The sequence below is a fragment of the Dendrobates tinctorius genome, unplaced genomic scaffold, assembly GCF_039654945.1.
Source record: "Dendrobates tinctorius isolate UK_male_01 unplaced genomic scaffold, ASM3965494v1 ptg000044l, whole genome shotgun sequence".
Lineage (NCBI taxonomy): Eukaryota > Metazoa > Chordata > Amphibia > Anura > Dendrobatidae > Dendrobates > Dendrobates tinctorius.
In genome coordinates this window covers 16,083,116-16,102,231 of record NW_027361712.1, presented here as the reverse complement: position 1 = coordinate 16,102,231, position 19,116 = coordinate 16,083,116, and the positions used below count along the sequence as shown (strand labels likewise).

Here is a 19,116-nt window from a genome sequence, read left to right as displayed (position 1 = left end):
CTGTGTATGTAGGGGGCTTTTTGTGTGGGATCATACGGTGTTGGGGGGCTGTGCGGGGATCATACTATGTATAGGTGTGGCTCAGGCACCGTGAGGACTATCATTCCATGTGTGAAGGGCTGTGAGGCATATGATGCTGTGTATGGGGCGCTGTGGGGACAATCGTGTGTAGCAGACTGTGATGACTGTCATTCTCTGAGTGTATAAGGCTGTGAGGAATGTCACTGTGGGAAGGTCGGTGATGCTCACCATGCTGTCTGTGGGGGGTGAGAAACATCAGTATGTGCATGGAGGGCTCTGAGGAGCATCATACTATGTGGGAAGCTGTGAAGCCATCATAATGGGTTGGACTGTTGTGGAGGCATTTTTTACTGTGTGGGAGGGCTGTGGGAACATCATACTTTGTAGGGGGAGCTGCTGATAAAATGTAAGAGGGCTGAAGTACAGGAGCATATGATTTATAAACTTTATAAAAAGCAGTAAATGACATGGTTTTGATTAGCTGCTACCAGTAACAATACATGTTACAATAAGCCCTATGGTAACATGTATTGTCAGCAGCAGTGAGTCAGCATACTTCATTCTTCTCAATTTTAAGTGATACAATATGAAATATTTATAATTTATATGTTAATAATATGAATATAAATATTTACAGTTAAAATAATATTAACCCCTTTACAACCTATAACGTATAGGAATGTCATAGGTCGCCTCCCCCTGTGACCTAGTGTCTAGTGCCCGCCTCAGAAGGTAGACACTGCACACAGAAACCCCATCTGCTTTATTAAGGTCAGAGTATACAACTGAATTCCGTGTCTCAGGGCTATAAAAACCGCAACAGTGCCACGGCTGTGTGGCAAAAATATGATATTTACATGTATTTTGTGTTTACACTATTATAGTGCTGGTAACAGTATCTTCTTGTATTCATCAAGTACACAGTTAATAAAATAAATTAATTTATTCAGGTCCCTGTAAAAATTCCGGACATTAAATCTCGAACCGCAGCTTCTTTGCTTGACTCTACAACTTACGGTGAGTGGGATCATTTTTTCCTTATTGTTTTTTTCTTTTTTCTTGCAGTGTTGTGTTTTGCATGTAAAGCTTGGTTATTTTCACCTGACCATACACGTTCGATAATAGCTAGAATATGCAATCCCAAAATCTCAATCTGCTCTTATAGTAATGTTCACATAGAATGTTAGAGTTGGAAGGGACCTCAAGGGTCATCATGTCCAACCCCCTGCTCAATGCAGGATTCACTAAACCAGGGTTCCCCAACTCCAGTCTTCAAGGCCCACCAACAGGTCATGTTTTCAGGATTTCCTTAGTATTGCCCCGGTGATAATTGCATCACCTGTACAATACAAGGGAAATCCTGAAAACATGACCTGCTGGTGGGCCTTGAGGACTGGAGTTGGGGAACCCTGCACTAAACCATGTCAGACAGATGTCTGTCCAGCCTCTGTTTGAAGACTTCCATTGAAAGAGCACTCACCGCCTCTCATGGCAGCCTGTTCAATTGTTTGATCACCCTCACTGTCAAAATGTTTTTTCTAATATCTAATCTGTATCTTCTCCTTTTCAGTTTCATTCCATTGCTTCTCATATTTCCATGTGCAAATGAGAAAAAGGATGATCCCTCTACACTGTGACAGTCCTTCAGATACTTGTAGAGTTATTAACTCTCCTCTTAGCTTTCTTTTTTGAAAGCTAAACATTCCCAGATCCTTTAACCGTTCCTCGTAGGACATGCTTTACAGTCCACTCACCATCCTGGTAGCTCTTCTCTGAACTTGCTACAGTTTTTCAATGTCTTTTTTAAAATGTGGTGCCCAGAACTAGACACAGTATTTCAAATGAGGCCTGACCAAGGAGGAGTAGAGGGAGATAATTCACGTGATCTAGACTCTATGCTTCTCTTTATACATCCTAGAACTGTTTGCCTTTTTTGCTGTTGCATCACACTGTTGACTCAGGTGCAGTCTGTGATCTATTAGTATACCTAAGTCTTTTTCACATGTGCTGTTGCTTAGTTCTATTCCTCCCATTCTAAAGATATAATTTTCATTTTTCTTGCATAGATGTAGAATCTTGCATTTATCCCTGTTAAATACCATTCTATTCGTCTCTGACCATTGTTTTAGCTTATCTAGATCTTTCTGAATCCTTTCTCTGTCTTCTCTAGTGTTAGATATCCCTCCTAGCTTTGCATCGTCTGCAAATTTGATTAATTTACCTTTGGTTCCCTTATCTAGATCATTTACAAAAATATTGAACACAGTGGCCAGGACAGAGCGTTGTGGTACCCCACTTGAAAGTTGAAACATCCAATTGGATGTGAAACCATTTATTACCACTCTTTGAGTACGATCACTGAGCCAGTTATGAATCCACCTAACCAAATCCCATACTTGGTCATTTTTTTCAATAATGATGGTATGAGATACTTTATCAAATGCTTTGCTGAAGTTGAGATATACTATATCTACCGCATTTCCTTGATCCACCCAGTCAGTGATTCCATCATAGAAGAAAATTAGATTAGCCTGACATGACTTGTTTGCTACAAACCCATGCTGGCTCTGGTTAATTACTGTATTCTTAATGAAATACTTACATACATGCTGTTTAATAATTTGTTCAAAGATCTTTCCTGGTATAGAGGTAAGGCTCACTTGCCTCTAATTTCGTGGCTCAGTCTTCTTTCCCTTTTTGAAGATAGGGACAACATTTACCCTTCTCCAATCTTCTGGGACTTCTGTTTTTTAGAACTTTTCAAAGATTCTGGCTAGTGGTTCTGCAATTTCCTCTGCTAACTCTTTCAGTACCCTAGGATGTAATTCATCTGTACCAGGAGATTTAAATTAATTTAAATTAGCTAATTGTTCCCTCTCGATCTCTCTTTTTATGGATAGTGTGGATTTTTTTATTCCTTCGATGGCACTGTGAAGATAAGTTGATGTTGTGGTTGCTTTCTTAGGGTGGTTTCACATTAGCGCTTTTTAAGCGCACGCACGGCCGGGGGTAGCTCCGCCCCCGTGCCGGCTCTCTGCCCGGCGTGCCCGCCCCTTGCTTGTAGCGCCGCCTCCTAGCGCACAGCGGCGCCTGCGATCGGCGCACCCTATCTTTAGCATAGGGTGCGCAGATCGTGCGCAGGCCGTGCGCTAGTTGCGCTTTGACCTGCGCTGCGCACTTTTGACGGTGCGCCGTGCGCGCCAAAATCAAACTTTTCGGATTTTGGCGCGCACGGCGCACCGTCAAAAGTGCGCAGCGCAGGTCAAAGCGCAACTAGCGCACGGCCTGCGCACGATCTGCGCACCCTATGCTAAAGATAGGGTGCGCCGATCGCAGGCGCCGCTGTGCGCTTGGAGGCGGCGCTACAAGCAAGGGGCGGGCACGCCGGGCAGAGAGCCGGCTCGGGGGCGGAGCTACCCCCGGCCGTGCGTGCGCTTAAAAAGCGCTAATGTGAAACCAGCCTTAGAAAACACAGATGCAAAATAGGAATTTAAAAGTTCGGCCTTCTCAACATCAGTTTTGACCACTTCACCCCTTTCATCCTGTAAAAATCATCTTTGACTTTTCTTTTGCTTTTGACAAACCTCCAAAATCCTACTTTTGGTCTACCTTGCAAGTTTCACTTCATTACTGGCTTTAGCTCTTCTAACTCTTGCCATGCATTCCCTGCAAACAGTATTATATTTTCCATTAGATATGCCCCCCTATTTCCATTTGATATACATTTCTTTTTCCTTTTTAATAAGTTATTACGTTCTGTGTTCATCCATTCTGGTCTCTTTAAATGCTTCCAATTCTTCCTTCTTTTCAGAATTGTTACCGATTGTGCGGTGAGAATTTCATTTAGTAAAATCTCCCATCCTTTTTGGACATTTCTGTCCTTTAGAACATCCAGCCATTGGACCTTTCCTACCCTCTTTGAGTCCATTAAAATCTGCCTTTCTGAAGTCCAACATTAAAATCTGAGTCCACGCTGGTCTTCCTCCTCTTGTAATCCAAAATTCGAGGATAGCATGATCGCTGCCTCCTAAATTCGCAGCCACCTTTACTTCCTCAACCATTTCCTCCCTGTTGGTAAGAATTAGGTCCAAGATTGCAGATCCTCGTGTTTTCTCTTTTACCTTTTGAAAGATATAGTTGTCAGCAAGAGAAGATAAGAATTTTCTGGAACCAGTAGTTTTGCCTGAGAGAGATTCAATAAATATCTGGATATTGATCATGGGGGATTTTAACTATATCGTACTTTTTTGAAAAACAGAGACATCTGATGTACATATATTTATTCATTTGTGCCAATATAGTCCATTTTTTAGATCTGCCCCATTTTGCACATATCAGCCCCCTAAGGATGCCACCCCAGACTCTATTTACCCTTCAGTTCCACCTGGATCGATCCTATAGTTTCATCAGGAACTTCTAGTGAGGGATGATGGAACAAACAGTGGCCACACCACCTTGATTACACTGTGAATCTCATACCAGGATGCAGCGGTGTGTGGGTGTGCTGGTAATGAAGACTAATGTTTTACAGGATGGATTCAAGGGATAGAAAGTAGAGGTGTACTGCACGATGGGCTATATACATAGGAGAAAGAAAGATGTGCTGCAGTAGTGGGAACTGAAAAGAGATGTACTGCAAGTTGGGTTGTAAATATGGGACACAAATGACAGAGCTACTGCAGGAAGGGCTGTATACAGGGGGCTGAGAGGAAAGATATACTACGAGACTCAGTGTACAGAGGCTTATATTAGTTGAGCTGTGTTAGCTGCTGCTGACAATTTAGTGATGTGAAACTGCAAATGCTACACTATTGATGCAGATAGCCAAAAAATATCTTCTGCCATATGCATATTCCAAGCAACATTTGCAGTTTCACATCACAAATTTATCAGTAGCAGGTAACACACACAACTCTGCACTGCTGTTTTGAAGGAGTATAGCATACTTGAGCTCTGCTAGAACCAGCTAATGATGTAAAACCACAATGCAACCATACTGATATAGATCACACGATAAAATCAGTCAGGCAGGGTGCTGTACAAGAATGCAAAGAAGCATAAGGTGAATTATGTACTTCCATAAGAATAGGACTGCCTGTTCAAATGTGTGAATCTGGAGGCACCAAGGGGCAGATAGAGGTTAAAATATAGACAAAAGGTACAATAGAGAAACTTTATGTGGGACTTAGTCTGTAAATTAGCATAAAGTATGCATTTCTTGTGCTTTGTGAAAAATAATGTCATTCTGGGAATCAATAATAGACATGATGCAAAATCAATTTCTCATAATGTCTATTGATCCTAGATTTTAATATACTCCATAAAACCGGAAGAGAAATTTCCATCGTACTCATATTTAAGAAAACAACTGTCTTTATTTTCCGGAGTGGTAATCCAGTGCTGCTGACCAATCAGAAATATCCAATGCAAAAAAAAAGAGGTGGACAGGCACATGTAATAATAACAAATCCTCAAGCTTTATTCCAAATCCATACAATGATAATGTGGTACAGGACCCGCTCTGAAACGTTTCTGGCACCTACTGTGCCCTTAGTCATAGGGCATAAATATTGATATGTTACAACCACATTAAAAACCACCAAACCACATTGTCATGTGCTAACTAATGAAAATCATGTGTAGCAATCATGTGGAAACACAACTCAGTCAGAGTAGGGAGAAAAAAAGCTATCCAAATTACCATTGTATTTTTCTAAAAAATGTCAAACTGCTCCTGAATATGTGATATTATTGATATTATAAATGTGTTCCGCAATTCTCTTTTTTAATTTTTGGCTTATATACCCTATATACCTCTTTTCACAAGTATTGCAGACTATGCCATAAATAACATGGCTAGCTTCACAATTGATGAAAGATAAAATATTAAAGTGATCATCTATCCTGAGAGTTTTTTGTGCAAAACGACATACATTGCCTTTGTTTCCAAAGCAATTATAAAATCCTTTACTGAAAAGCCATGTTGGTGATTAGTGTGTTTTGTAGGTAGGCTTGGGGAAAGTGTGTTTCCTATTGAATTGCCCCCTTGGTCACACACCTGTATCCTTTATGTAGGATTTCATGGAGAGTTTCATCCTGATATACTTCATAATGATCTTTTTATTATTATTATTATTATTATTATTATTATTATTATTATTTATATAGCACCATTGGTTCCATGGTGCTGTACATGAGAAGGGGTTACATACAAATTACAGATATCACTTACAGTAAACAAACTACCCTATATACTCGAATATAAGCCGAGATTTTCAGCCCAAAAAATTGGGCTGAAAGTCCCCCTCTCGTCTTATATTCGAGTCATATACAAAGGGGGTCAGAGGGGGAGGGGGGGCGGGGGTGTCAGGTCATACTTACCCGTCCTGACGCTGTGTCTTGAGCCCCAGCTTCTCCCCGTGCTCTCTTCCTGCCTTCAGCGGTCACGTGGTGCCGCTAATTAAAACTCATGAATATGCGCATATTCATGAATTTTAATGAGCGGTACCACATGACTGCTGAAGGCAGGAAGAGAGAGCGCGGAGAAGCTGGGGGCTCAAGACACAGCGTCAGGATGGGTAAGTATAGCGATACCTGTCCTGCGTCCATGGCTGCTTGCTGCTGTCTGTCATCGGTCAGTGACTTCAGACAGCAGAGGTCGCGGTGACGTGGTTAGTGCGCGCCGCGCCCCCTGCAGTCTGAACGTCACTGACTGATGACGTGGCAGATAGCGGTGAGCAGCCATGGACGCAGGACACGTGAGTATCTCAGGTGCCAGCAGTGACACCGGCACCTGACACCCTGCGACGGAGAGGTGAGTATGTCATTTTTTTTATTTTTACATGCAGCAGCAGCATGAGGGCAGCATATGGGGGAATAATCTATGGAGCTTCTTCTGGGGTCAGCATATGGGGGAACAATCTATGGATCTTCTTATGGGGCAGCATATTGGGGAACAATCTATGGAGCTTCTTATGGGTACACCATATGGGGGAATAATCTATGGAGCATTTCCCACCCTAGGCTTATACTCGAGTCAATAAGTTCTCCCAGTTTTTTGTGGCAAAATTAGGGGGGTCGGCTTATACTCGGGTCGGCTTATACTCGAGTATATACGGTAACAATCACAAACTGTTATATAAGGGAGACAGAACCCTGCCCTTGCTGGCTTACATTCTACAAGATGGTGGGGAAGGAGACAGTAGGTTTGGGGGTTGCAGCAGCTCCAGTGGGGTGAGGCGGTAGCTCCATTAGTGGTGAGGAGACAGCGGGGATCATTGCGGACTGTAAGTTTTCCTGAAGAGATGGGTTTTCAGGTTCCATCTGAAGGAACCGAGTGTAGTTGATAGTCGGACGTGTTGGGGCAAAGAATTCCAGAGGATGGGGGGCTATTCGGGAGAAGTCTTGGAGGCTGTTGGGTGAGGAGCGAATAAGTGTGGAGGAGAGAAGGAGGTCTTGGAGATTACGTGAGAGAAGATATCGGGAGATTAGTTCAGAGATATATGGAGGAGACAGGTTATAAATGGCCTTGTGGGTCAGTATTAGTAGTTTGAAGTGGATTCGCTGAGGGAGTGGGAGCCAGTGAAGAGATTTGCAGAGGGGAGAAGCGGAGGAGTAGCAAGGAGAGAGATGAATTAGTCGGGCAGCAGAGTTAAAGGGAATCTGTCACCGGAAATTTGCGGACTATGTAAATGCCCTGTGTCCGGTCCGATGGCCAGTGTTTCTTCTTCTTTTCTCCACCTCATCCGTGGCCGCCGTCCACGATATTTTACGGAATTAGAGTAGTTCTCCATATTTCGCGTTTGCGCAAAGCAACCTTGCCTCGCGCACGTGCAGTATGCTTTGCCGAACTGCGGGCAAAGCCAAAAATCATTACTGCACAAGCGCCGGTACACTATGTCCCGGAAGTATATCGCTGACAATATTGCATCAGCGCATACACAGTAATGATTTTCGCCTTTGCAACGCAGTTGAGCAAAGCATACTGCGCGTGCGCGAGGCAAGATTGCTTTGCGCACATGTGAAATATGGACAACTACTCTAATTCTGGAAAATATCGTGGACGGTGGCCACGGATGGGGTGGAGAAAAGAAGAAACACAGCCCATCGACCGGACACAGGGCATTTACATAGCCTGCAAATTTCCAGTGACAGATTCCCTTTAAGGATTGACTGGAGAGGTGCGAGGGTGTTTGCAGGGAGGCCACAGAAAAGGATGTTGCAGTAGTCGAGGCGGGAGATGATGAGGGCATGCACAAGCATTTTAGGAGAATGTTGAAGAAGAGACGGATTCTGGAAATATTTTTGAGCTGGAGGCGACAGGAGGTGGAGAGAGCTTGGATGTGCGGTTTGAAGGACAGGGCAGAGTCCAGGGTTACTCCGAAGCAGCAGACCTCTGGTACGGGGGAAAGCGTGATGTCGTCAATTGTTATTGTCCACACTAAGTTTGAGGAAGTGGAAGCAGAAGGAGGATATGGCTGATAGACACTCCGGGATTCTGGAGAGCAGAGTGGTGACGTCTGAGCCAGAGAGGTAGATCTGAGTATCATCGGCATAAAGGTGGTACTGGAATTCAAGTGTATAGATTGAGAAGTGTAGGGGTCCTAGAACAGAACCTTGGGGAACTGCAAAAGAGAGAGGGTGGGATGAGGAGGTAGTGTGGGAGACGCTGAATGTGCGGTTTGAAAGGTATGAGGAGATTCAGGATAGGGCGAGGTCTTTAATGCCAAAGGAGGAGAGGATCTGTAGTAGGAGGCAATGGTCAACTGTGTCGAAAGCAGAGGACAGGTCTAGAAGGAGCAGTATAGAGTATTGTTCGTTAGCTTTGGCTGTAAGTAGGTCATTACTAATATTGGTCAGGGCTGTCTCAGTGGAATGATGGGGATGGAAACCAGATTGTAGATTGTCATAGAGCAAGTTAGATGATAGATGGGAGGAAAGTTCAGCATGGACGTGCTGTTCCAGGAGTTTGGAAGTGAATGGGAGAAGCAATATTGGGCGATAGTTGGACATAGCTGTTGGGCTGAGGGTTGGCTTTTTAAGGATAGGTGTGATTGTGGCATGTTTGAAAGCAGAAGGGAAGGTACCAGAAGTTAGTGATAGGTTGAAGAGGTGGGTTAGGGATGGGATAAGAGTGGTGATGTTGGGGAGGAGGTGGGATGGGATAGGGTCAAGTGCACAAGTGGTGAGGTGTGATTTGGAGAGAAGATGAGCAAGCTCCTGTTCAGTGATGTTGGATAAGGAGGTTATAGGGTTTGGGCATTGGTCTGGTATACAGAGGGGTTGTGGTGGTTGAGCAATAAAGACTTGCCATGTTTGGTCTATCTTGTTTTTGAAGTGTGTGGCAAAGTCCTCGGCAGAGATTAGGGAAGTCGGAGGGGGCAGTGGTGTGCGGAGATGGGAGTGAAAAGCATTGAACAACTGTATGGGATTGTGGGATAAGGAAGATACAAGGGATGTAAAGTAGGCCTGTTTAGCAGAGGTGAGGGCAGATTTGAATGCGAGTGTTGCTTGAGTGCAGTGAAGTCGTCTTGCGAATGCGTTTTCTTTCAGCGCCGTTCTGCAATTTCAGATGCTTGCCGAAGCTTTTTAGTGGTTATTGTGCCAGGGTTGTCTATTGATTTGTCGCATTCTGTTATGCATGACAGGGTATTGTAGAAACTAGTGGCAGTGTCTGTGTCGTGAAGATATGGAGGACAGTGGTAGAAGAGAGTCAGGGAGTGTGCGAGTGTCTAGATGTTTAAGGTTTCTGTGGGGGTGCGCATGTTGCTGGACATGGGTGACAGGTGAGGAGGACAGGGATGAGAAAGTGATGGTGGTCAGATAGAGGGAGAGGGGAGGTTGTGAAGTTAGATAGGGAGCAGAGACGGGTGAAGACCAGGTCTAATGTGTGTCTGTCTGTGTGCGTGGCTGAGGAGGACCACTGGATAAGTCCAAAAGATGATGTAAGCGACAGGAATTTGGAGGCTGCCTACTGGTGGGTGTCAATGGGGATGTTGAAGTCACCCATGATGATGGTGGGAATGTCAGCAGAGAGAAAGTGAAGGAGCCAGGTGGAGAATTGGTCAATAAAGGCAGTGGTTGGGCCCGGAGTTCGGTATATGACAGCCACTTATTAATGGTGCATACTCAGATTGGGCCAGGGTTACTAGTGGGGTACCACAGGGTTCTGTATTGGGCCCCCTACTATTTAATGTATTTATTAATGATCTAGCGGATGGTTTACACAGTAAAATATCATTATTTGCAGATGATACAAAACTATGTAAGGTAGTTAACACAAAGTAGGACCGTTTACAACTACAGACAGATTTGAGTAAATTGGAGAATTGGGCTGAAAAATGGCAAATGAAGTTTAACACAGATAAGTGTAAGGTTATGCACATGGGAAGGAGAAACAGATGCTACAATTACTTACTAAATGGGAAACTGCAGGGGAAATCAGACATGGAAAAAGACTTGGGCATCTTAGTCAATAAGAAGCTAAATTGGAGTGCCCAGTGTCAGGCAGCTGCCACCAAAGCAAATAGGGTCATGGGATGCATTAGAAGAGGTCTGGGGACACGAGATGAAAACATAATTCTCCCTCTGTACAAATCACTCGTCGGACCACACTTGGAGTATTGTGTGCAATTTTGGACGCCGGTGCTCAAGAAAGACATTACTGAACTAGAAAGGGTTCAAAGGCGGGTTACTAAAATGATAAATGGAGTTGGTTCACTACAATACCCAGAAAGGTTATCAAAATTAGGTCTATTTACTCTAGAAAAGAGAAGACTTAGGGGAGACCTAATATATACGTACAAGTATATCAGAGGGCAATACAGAGATCTCTCCAATGAACTGTTTGTACCAAGGACTGTGACAAGAACAAGGGGGCATTCTCTTCGTTTGGAGGAAAGACAATTTCTGCATCAGCATAGAAGAGGGTTCTTCACGGTAAGAGCAGTGAGGCTCTGGAATTCTCTTCCTGAGGAAGTGGTGATGGCCAACTCACTGAATGAATTTAAGAAAGGAATGGATGCTTTTCTTGTGAGTAACAGTATAGAAGGTTACGAATAACAGAATATTATAGGTAGATGGTTGACCCAGCTTTGGGGAAGGAACTTTTTTCCATATGGAGAAAATTGGCTTCTACTCTGTTTTTTTTGCCTTCCCCAGGATCAACAATGCAGAACAGCTGCACTAAAAATAGGCTGAACTAGATGGACATAAGGTCTTCCTTCAGCCTTCAAAACTATGTAACTATGTATGTAACTTGGAGATTGGAGGGAGAGTAGATGCGGACAGAGTGGACTTCAAAAGAGGGGAGGATAAGGGAAGATAGAGGTGGTATTGGGTTGAAGGTTCAATTGGAAAAAAGAAGAAAGCCCACTCCTTCACCATGTCTGTTGCCAGGGCGAGGAGTGTGGGTGAAAGTGTGTTTCCTATTTTATTATACTGCAGACTATATGGAGTACTGAATGTGATGGTCTGTTTATTATTTTGAGAACGTTTGCTTTTATTTTTCCAATTGATTAACATTTCTTTTCTTTCCATTCCTGAATCTTTCCAATATGCTGTATCTATAATATCATTTGTATATCCCCTTTGTTTTAGCCTAGATGTAATATTAGATTCTCTGGAAAAATCTGCGTCATCTGAACAGTATTCTTGCTCTAATGAATTCCCCATCAGCTAGAGAAGCAATGGTGTGAAATGGATGACAACTATCATCTCGTAGTGTGGTATTACCACTGATCGGTTTACGATATGAAGAGCGTGCAATACTTTTAATGCAGTATTCCCATGCAGGGAAATATCAAAAAAATTCAACACTATTGCCCGGGCTGGAAAAGGTCAGATTTAAATACTTAGCTACCATAGCTGACTTTATTCATTATGTCAATTCAATGTTCCCCGACCAGAGGATGAGGATGAGGCTGTCATCCATATAGCGACCATACCAGACCAAATTTGACAAAAATGGATTATGGGCAGAAAAAATGTATTGTTCCTCCTATCAGGCAACAAAAAGGATTGCTAATGAGGGGAGAAGCTTGACCCCATCGGGGCTCCCTTTATCTGGAAGAAAAAAATCATGGCTGAACATGAAAAAATTATGTTTCAGTAGCCAAAATAAATTCCTTAACCAGTTTTGCCCGATATAAGTTGCGGCCATCACCTTTGAGGGCTGATATACAGCATTCTATAATGCTGTATATCTGCCCCAACCCGACCTGTAAGAGTAGAAAAATAACTTATTATACTCACCTGTGGGTCGGTCCGGTCCAGCGCCTCCCATCTTCTTGTGATGGCATCGTCCTGCTTGCTTCACGTGGATGATGCGTCTCTGCATCAGCCACACAGACTCCTCGGCACCACGCTCCTGCGCAGGCGTACTTCTCTGCCTTTGTTGAGGGCAGAGCAAAAGTGGTGCATTGCGTGGGTGCCAGGAAAGATCAAAGAGGTATATTGTTGTTTCTTTTATCTTTATTTTATTACAGGAGATGAGGGATTCAATGGAATTAGGTGTTAGGGGAGTATAACTGTTTGTTATTTTCAAATAATGTCTTTATTTACAATACAACTATAGGATTAGTAATGGAGAAGTGTCTTATAGACGCCTCTCCATTAGTAAGCCGTGGGCTTGATGTCACCTGACAATACAAAGGTGACATCAACCTCACAAATATGAACCCTACTTGCCACTGCTACAGGGCAAATGGGAAGAGCCGGGCAAAGCACCAGGACTGGCCAATCAAATAGATGTGCCCTTTCTGTGGGGTTGTGGGCTATTTTTAGGCTGGGTGGGGCAATATCCATGGTCCCTTACCAGCGTGAGAATACCAGCCCCCAGCTGTCTGCTTTAGCAAGGCTGGTTGTCAAAAATAGGGGGGACCCTATGCATTTTTTTAATTTAAATTAAAAAATGGAGTGGGGACCCCTCTATTCATGATAAGCAGCCTTGCTGAAGCTCACAGCTGAAGGTTACAGCCCCCAGTTGTGAGTTTTGCATGGCTGGTTATCAAAAATGCAAAGGAACCGACACTGTTTCTTTTTCAAATTATTTTTTTACAGCGCAGGCACTGGCTGAGGAATACTCCCATCAGCCACTCCTGCTCTCACTGTTTTGAGCGGCAGCAGGCGTCGGCTCAAGAGACCAGTAGTCCCATTAGCTGACACCAGTGCCGGAGGTAAACTTTATACCTCCGATCACAGCTGCTAGCTCATGCTGTCTTTTGACAGCGTGGGAACTTTGGCTGTCTGACCAGCACCGATCAGAAGCAGTGTTTGCCGCGCTGTCATGCATATGACAGCGTGGCAATCACTGGATGTTCGGGCCCCAAATTCAAGTGAATGGGGTCTGAGTACTGTTCTGGTACTGTAAGGGGTGACATAGGATTACCGCCTTGCTCTGCTCCCCTAATGGCTCTTAATGTGTAACTGTTTACATAGGTTAGCTATTGTAATGTCGTAGTTAATATTCGGTGGTACTGCCACTCTTTTCAGTGTTATCATTTTATGTACAATGTTGTATATGCGTTATGTGCCTGTAATATAATACTGTGTAAGATAGGGAAAGTAAAGTGCACCCTTCGGACATTAGAGAGGGCCACCTTAGTATTATAGTTCTCCTAGCTAAGGGTAAGTGTAGTTTCTTTGGGGACCACTAAATGGGCGTATACTAGTGTTCACGATTAGAATAGGTCATAGCTAGTTTGTAGAGGGTTAAAATAGGAGCGGCTGCCGGGTGGTAAGACAGGAGTTTTTAGTTAGTTAAGCCAGACGGGGTCTGGGTGCCCGAAGTGTCCACATGGGCTATATTCCCCCGACGGATAGGCAGCCACACAACTTATGGTAGCTGCAGCCCATGTTATCCACGGCCACTGGGTCAGTACAGGAGAAGAAAGATGTGGTGACTCATAGCCTGGGTGGACTCCTTTAGGGCGGGAGTCGGTTGGAGTGAGGAACTGAAGGAAGTTGGAGCTTCGAAGGGAATGGTACAGATGGGCCGGGTGCTTTTCTATATGCAACCAAACAGGGTGACTGATGATTTTGAATCTGGGGCGAAACAGGCAGAAGGAATTGTCATTATGGCGAGGAAGGATCTGGGGAGCAGTCTAAGACCGTCCGGACATGCCGCACAGAAGCGTCAGCGAAGTAGGAAAAGATGAGGAAACAAGTGAATTCCACGATGTGCCAACTGTGGATGTAACGTGTGAAGTTCTAAGTAAAGAGAATGTTCAAGTTATCCTGGACTGTGTCTCCATTATTGGGGTCGCCTAGAAGAGGGACCGTCGCAGCCTGGGAAGTTCCCAGGGGGACCTGAAACTTGAGACACAGGTATGCTGAGAAGTGGAATACAGTTTTCTGTGAGGCAAGGTCGGGACACAGATGTTGCAGTGTCTCTGGTCAAGACTACAGTCCTGGCCTCCCCTTACATTACCCGAATCTGAACTTTTTTAACTGTTCGGCCGAACCTGACCATCCAGGTCTCCGCCTATCTCTTCCTATGACTAAGGACGCAGTAAGTGACAGAAATGCGTCAGAGCGGGTCCTACACATCATCCTTGTATGGATTTTTAAAGATTTGCATTTGGAATAAAGCTTGAAGATTTGTTATTATTGAATGTGCCGATCCACCTTTTCTTTTGCATTAGATATTAATATATTTGATCCTTTGTTCAACCACGATATGAGGTGAGAGGTGTATGGCAGCTGTTAATCCCCATTCCTACAGAAATAAATATGAATGTGCAGCCAATGCACTTCTAGTTTTCCATGCAAAAGAATCAACTCTTGTAAAAATGAGTCTTCTGCAGATGGAAATATTTAGGTCTTGTGAATGATACATCCCATCCCTGTAGACTGTGAGCCCTCGCGGGCAGGGTCCTCTCTCCTTCTGTACTTATGTGTCCCTTGTCTTGCATATGTTTATTGTACTTGTCTATATTTCCCTTTTTCCCTGTAAAGTGCCATGGAATAAATGGCACTATATAAATGTATAATAATAATAATGATGATACACTAATATTATGGTCAAATGTAGTATTTTCAAGGTTTTTTTTTCAGTTTTTTTTTGGGGTGGGGTGGGGTGATGGCTTTACACAAATTCTAAGTGTTAACATAACTTTTGAAACTTTTCACTAACAGCTCTTTACTGGGATGATCTAGAAAGCTCTAGAGAGTTTGGAAGTGAAGGCCCATGCTGCTTGCCCATCATATAATACAGGTGTCTGGTTTACTACTCTTAAGTGTTTTTCATTATATCTCCCTTCTGTGTTAGAGAATTTCATGGCTCCGGAGCTTAGAGAACTAAGATCTAGATGTGCATTGTTAGAGCCCTTGCAACATATCCAGAAAACAAAAGAAGAATTAATCAGTGAACTAGAGGTGAGAGATGTACATGCATAGATGGACACATGTTGTCAGACGCCATAGCTTATAAAAAGGAGAAAATGTGCGTGTTCACATGAAGTAGTTTTATTGCAGAAATGACTTGAGGCAGAAGATCCATATATCTGATAAGGGCTGTAGAGCAGTATGTGTACAGATTTTGACAAACTATTAACCCCTTCACCACCTTGGGTTTTTCCGATTCTGAGTTTCCGTCTTTTGAAGTACCTATACATCTAAGGTTGGAAAGGGGTTAATGTACAGCGTTGTGCAAATTAATTGGGACAAACAGGTGTGAGTGCCTGTTCAAAGCAATTAAAACTGGTTTGAATCACTGACTGGTAACCAACTTACGATTTTACTTAAAAAACTGCTTTTGTCCCAATTAATTTGCACAGCACTGTATGTAAGAAATGGTAAAAAAAAAAAAAAAAAAAAAGTAGTGAAAAAGGAAAATTTGAAACACTAAAAGGTATTGCCTTTGTGTATTTTCTCTCACAGGTGGTGCGTGCAGCCAGTCAATCTGGTGTCAGCATCTTGATGTCTTCAGGTGGGCTATTGTATTATCTGCCTATAACCAGCTATGAATATTGGTGACTACGGGATAGATTTTTATGGTTTAGCTTTAATGCCTTCACCCAGGCGATCTTTAGTTTTATTCAATTTTGTTTTTTCCAAGAGCCATCACTTTTTTTCTTTTATTTTTCCATCCATATAGCTGTATGAGGGCTTGCTTTCTTCAGGACTATTTGTACTTTTAAATGGCATTGTTCATTTTATCATGTGATGCATTAGAATGTGTGAAAAAAAATTACCAAGTGCGTTGAAATTGCAAAAAAAAAAAAAAAAAAAAAAAGCAATTCTACAATTTTTTTTTTTTTAATCATGTTCACTGTATGGTAAAACTGTCCTGGTAATAGGATTCTCCAGGTGTGTATGAGTATGCAGATGCCAAACATGTCTAATTTTAATTTTTTTTTTTTAAGTGATGAAAATTGTTTTGGAAATTTGTAAAGAATTTTTTTTTCCTTCTTTCACTATTTTCCAAGACTTGTAGCGTTTTCAGTTATCAGGATATGGTACTGTGCGAAGGCTTATTTTTTGCATCGTGAGCTGATGTTTTTACTGATACCTTTTTGGGTAGACATGATGTTTTTATTGCATCTTATTGCAATGTTGCGGCACACAAAAAAGTGTAATTCTGGTGTTTTGATTTCTTTTTCGTTATGCCATTTACCGATCGGATTAATTTACTTTATATTTTGATAGATCAGACTTTTACAAACGCAGTGATACTAAATATGTGTTTTTTTTTTATTTATTTTTGTAAAGGGTGCAAAAGTGGAGTGATTTGACCATATTTTTTTATTTTAATATTTTAACTTTTTACTGTATTTAATCATCAAAATGTACCTCATGTACATCAAAAATTGTGAAGGGGTTAAAGAAGAATTGTCAACAGATCAATAGTAGGCAGTTTTTATTCTTACTTTCTTCCTGCTGTTCCCCTGAGTATCCTGCTTTGGTTTTTTTTTATCTGTCATATGGTTTCAGAGATATGGACTTTTTTTAATTTAGTGCTAATTTTATGGTCTTTACAAGGGGGTGTGGTTTCTTTGGGGGCATGTCTCTAGGCCGCTCTGTGTAATTACCTGGTGAGCAACGCCTCTTTGGTAAAGACCATAAAATTGGCACTAAATAAAAACTCCTATACCTCTGGAGTCATATGGCTGATTTAAAAAAAAAAAAAATTCCCAAGAGCAGTGGGGATACGATAAAAGAAATCACTGGCCACTTTAACATCTGTCACAGGTCAAGTCATCTATCTACGTATATTTCAGTTACAGCTGCCAGAAGTCACTTAGGTAAAATAGGTAAAGTTTTGTTACAATGATGATAAAAGTTATAGCAACCATGTGATTGTTTATTTTTTCTCTTTAGAAGTTTCCCTGGAAGCATCTGAGGAGGAACGGTCTCAACCCATTTTATTAACACCCGATGAAGGAAGGTACTGCAATAAATTGTCAGAGTATATATGTACAGTACTGTGCAAAAGTTTTAGGCAGGCGTGAAAAAAATGCTGCAAAGTAAGAATGCTTTCAGAAATAGAAGTGTTTGCTTATCAATTAACAAAATTCAAAGTGATTGAATAAAAGAGAAATCTAAATCAAGGAAATATTTGCTGTGATGACCTCTTGCCCACAAATTGGCATGAATTCTTTTAGATGCACCTGCACAAATTTTGTAGGATTATTGTCAGATGTGTAAGGAACCAATTAGATCAAACAGGTGATAATGATCAGCATTTTCACATGTAATAATAATAATAATAAATTTTATTTCTATAGCGCCGACATATTCTGCAGCACTTTACATGTAGATTGAATCATTAATTTATTGAAACAGAAAAAACTTGGTGGGAGACTTAAGACTGGGTGAAGAACAGCCAAACTCTACTAGAAAGTTAAGGTTGTGGAAGATCGTTTCATGTGACAGATCACACACTATGGAAAGTCTGAGCACAGCCAAAACACATGCGGGGGATTGCCTGTTTGTAGACAGCCTCAACACATGGGGATTCCCTAACTGCCGCAAATCATGCAGCCGCAGGGACTCGAACATAATATACGAGCACGCCCAGATGCTCAGTTAAAACACGAGCATGCTCAAATAAGACGTCATTCCAGCAAGTTCACTCATCATTATTGAGTACAGCAACAAGACACAAGGCAGTTGTACTGCATCAGCAATTTCTGCACCAGGCAAAGATTTCATAGCAGACTGTGGTTTGAACATGTGCTCTTAGAGCTCATCTGAAGAAGAACCAAGAAATGGGAAAACGCAGTAGGTGCCAGGGAGACGTTGTGCAACAGGTGAAAGACACTCCATTCTAATTTCACCTGTAAATTGGAAGAATTGTCCCAAAAAGTCATACCTTCCACATGAAAACAAGGCCAAGCGACTCTATGCATGAAAACCTAGGAACTGGGGAGCAGAAATATGGCAGCTGGTGCTCGAGACTTATGAGTCAATATGTGAAATATTTGGCTGTAACAGAAGGCAGATTGTTCTCCGAAGGGCTGGAGAGTAACACAATAGTGAGTGTCTGCAGGCAGGGCTGCCACTAGGAAATTCAGGACCCCACACTATAAACATTTTTGGGCTCCGCCTCCACCCCTCGAACTTTCCACATTCCCACTGCCCACTCTTGGGAAAACTCCACTTCTGCACCACGTCCTCATCAATCACACAATAACAGTTCCCATCGAACACCATATTACATACATAAACCATAAATTTCCCAAATTGGTATCACAAATCAATTAGGACAACTCTCAATTATTCAACTTGCACAAAACACCTATTCAAATTTGTGAAAATCACAGGAAGAGGTCAGAGTGTATATATAAAACATTAAAGTTTATTGTATTCCAAAAATTATTAAAATCGTATCAATTCAGAGTAACACATTATAGAGCAGGAATTTGGGGAATATAAATATAGGAGCAAGCTAGATATACGGTATATTAACTTGTGAAAATGTACCTAAATTGCACTTAAAAGATAGGTAGACTAATGTTATATAACATGCATATATATTGGGCTACAATTACATCAGCGTACCATACTGTCCCATAAGGGGTCCTATTTAAACAAGATGGAGCTCTCAAAGATGAAGCAGCAACAATACATAATGGTGCAATAGTGCAACATAGG

At 42.2% G+C, this 19,116-nt stretch overlaps 1 protein-coding gene across 1 annotated transcript in view; it reads left to right on the top strand.

The window, feature by feature from the left end:
• REC8 (REC8 meiotic recombination protein) overlaps positions 1–19,116 on the top strand; it is a 173,225-nt gene that overhangs the window by 124,345 nt on the left and 29,764 nt on the right. The window contains exons 13-16 of the mRNA XM_073575530.1: positions 972–1,038; positions 15,290–15,396; positions 15,901–15,949; positions 17,341–17,407. Coding sequence (XP_073431631.1) covers positions 972–1,038; positions 15,290–15,396; positions 15,901–15,949; positions 17,341–17,407 — 290 coding nt within the window. The remainder of the gene's footprint in view (positions 1–971; positions 1,039–15,289; positions 15,397–15,900; positions 15,950–17,340; positions 17,408–19,116) is intronic.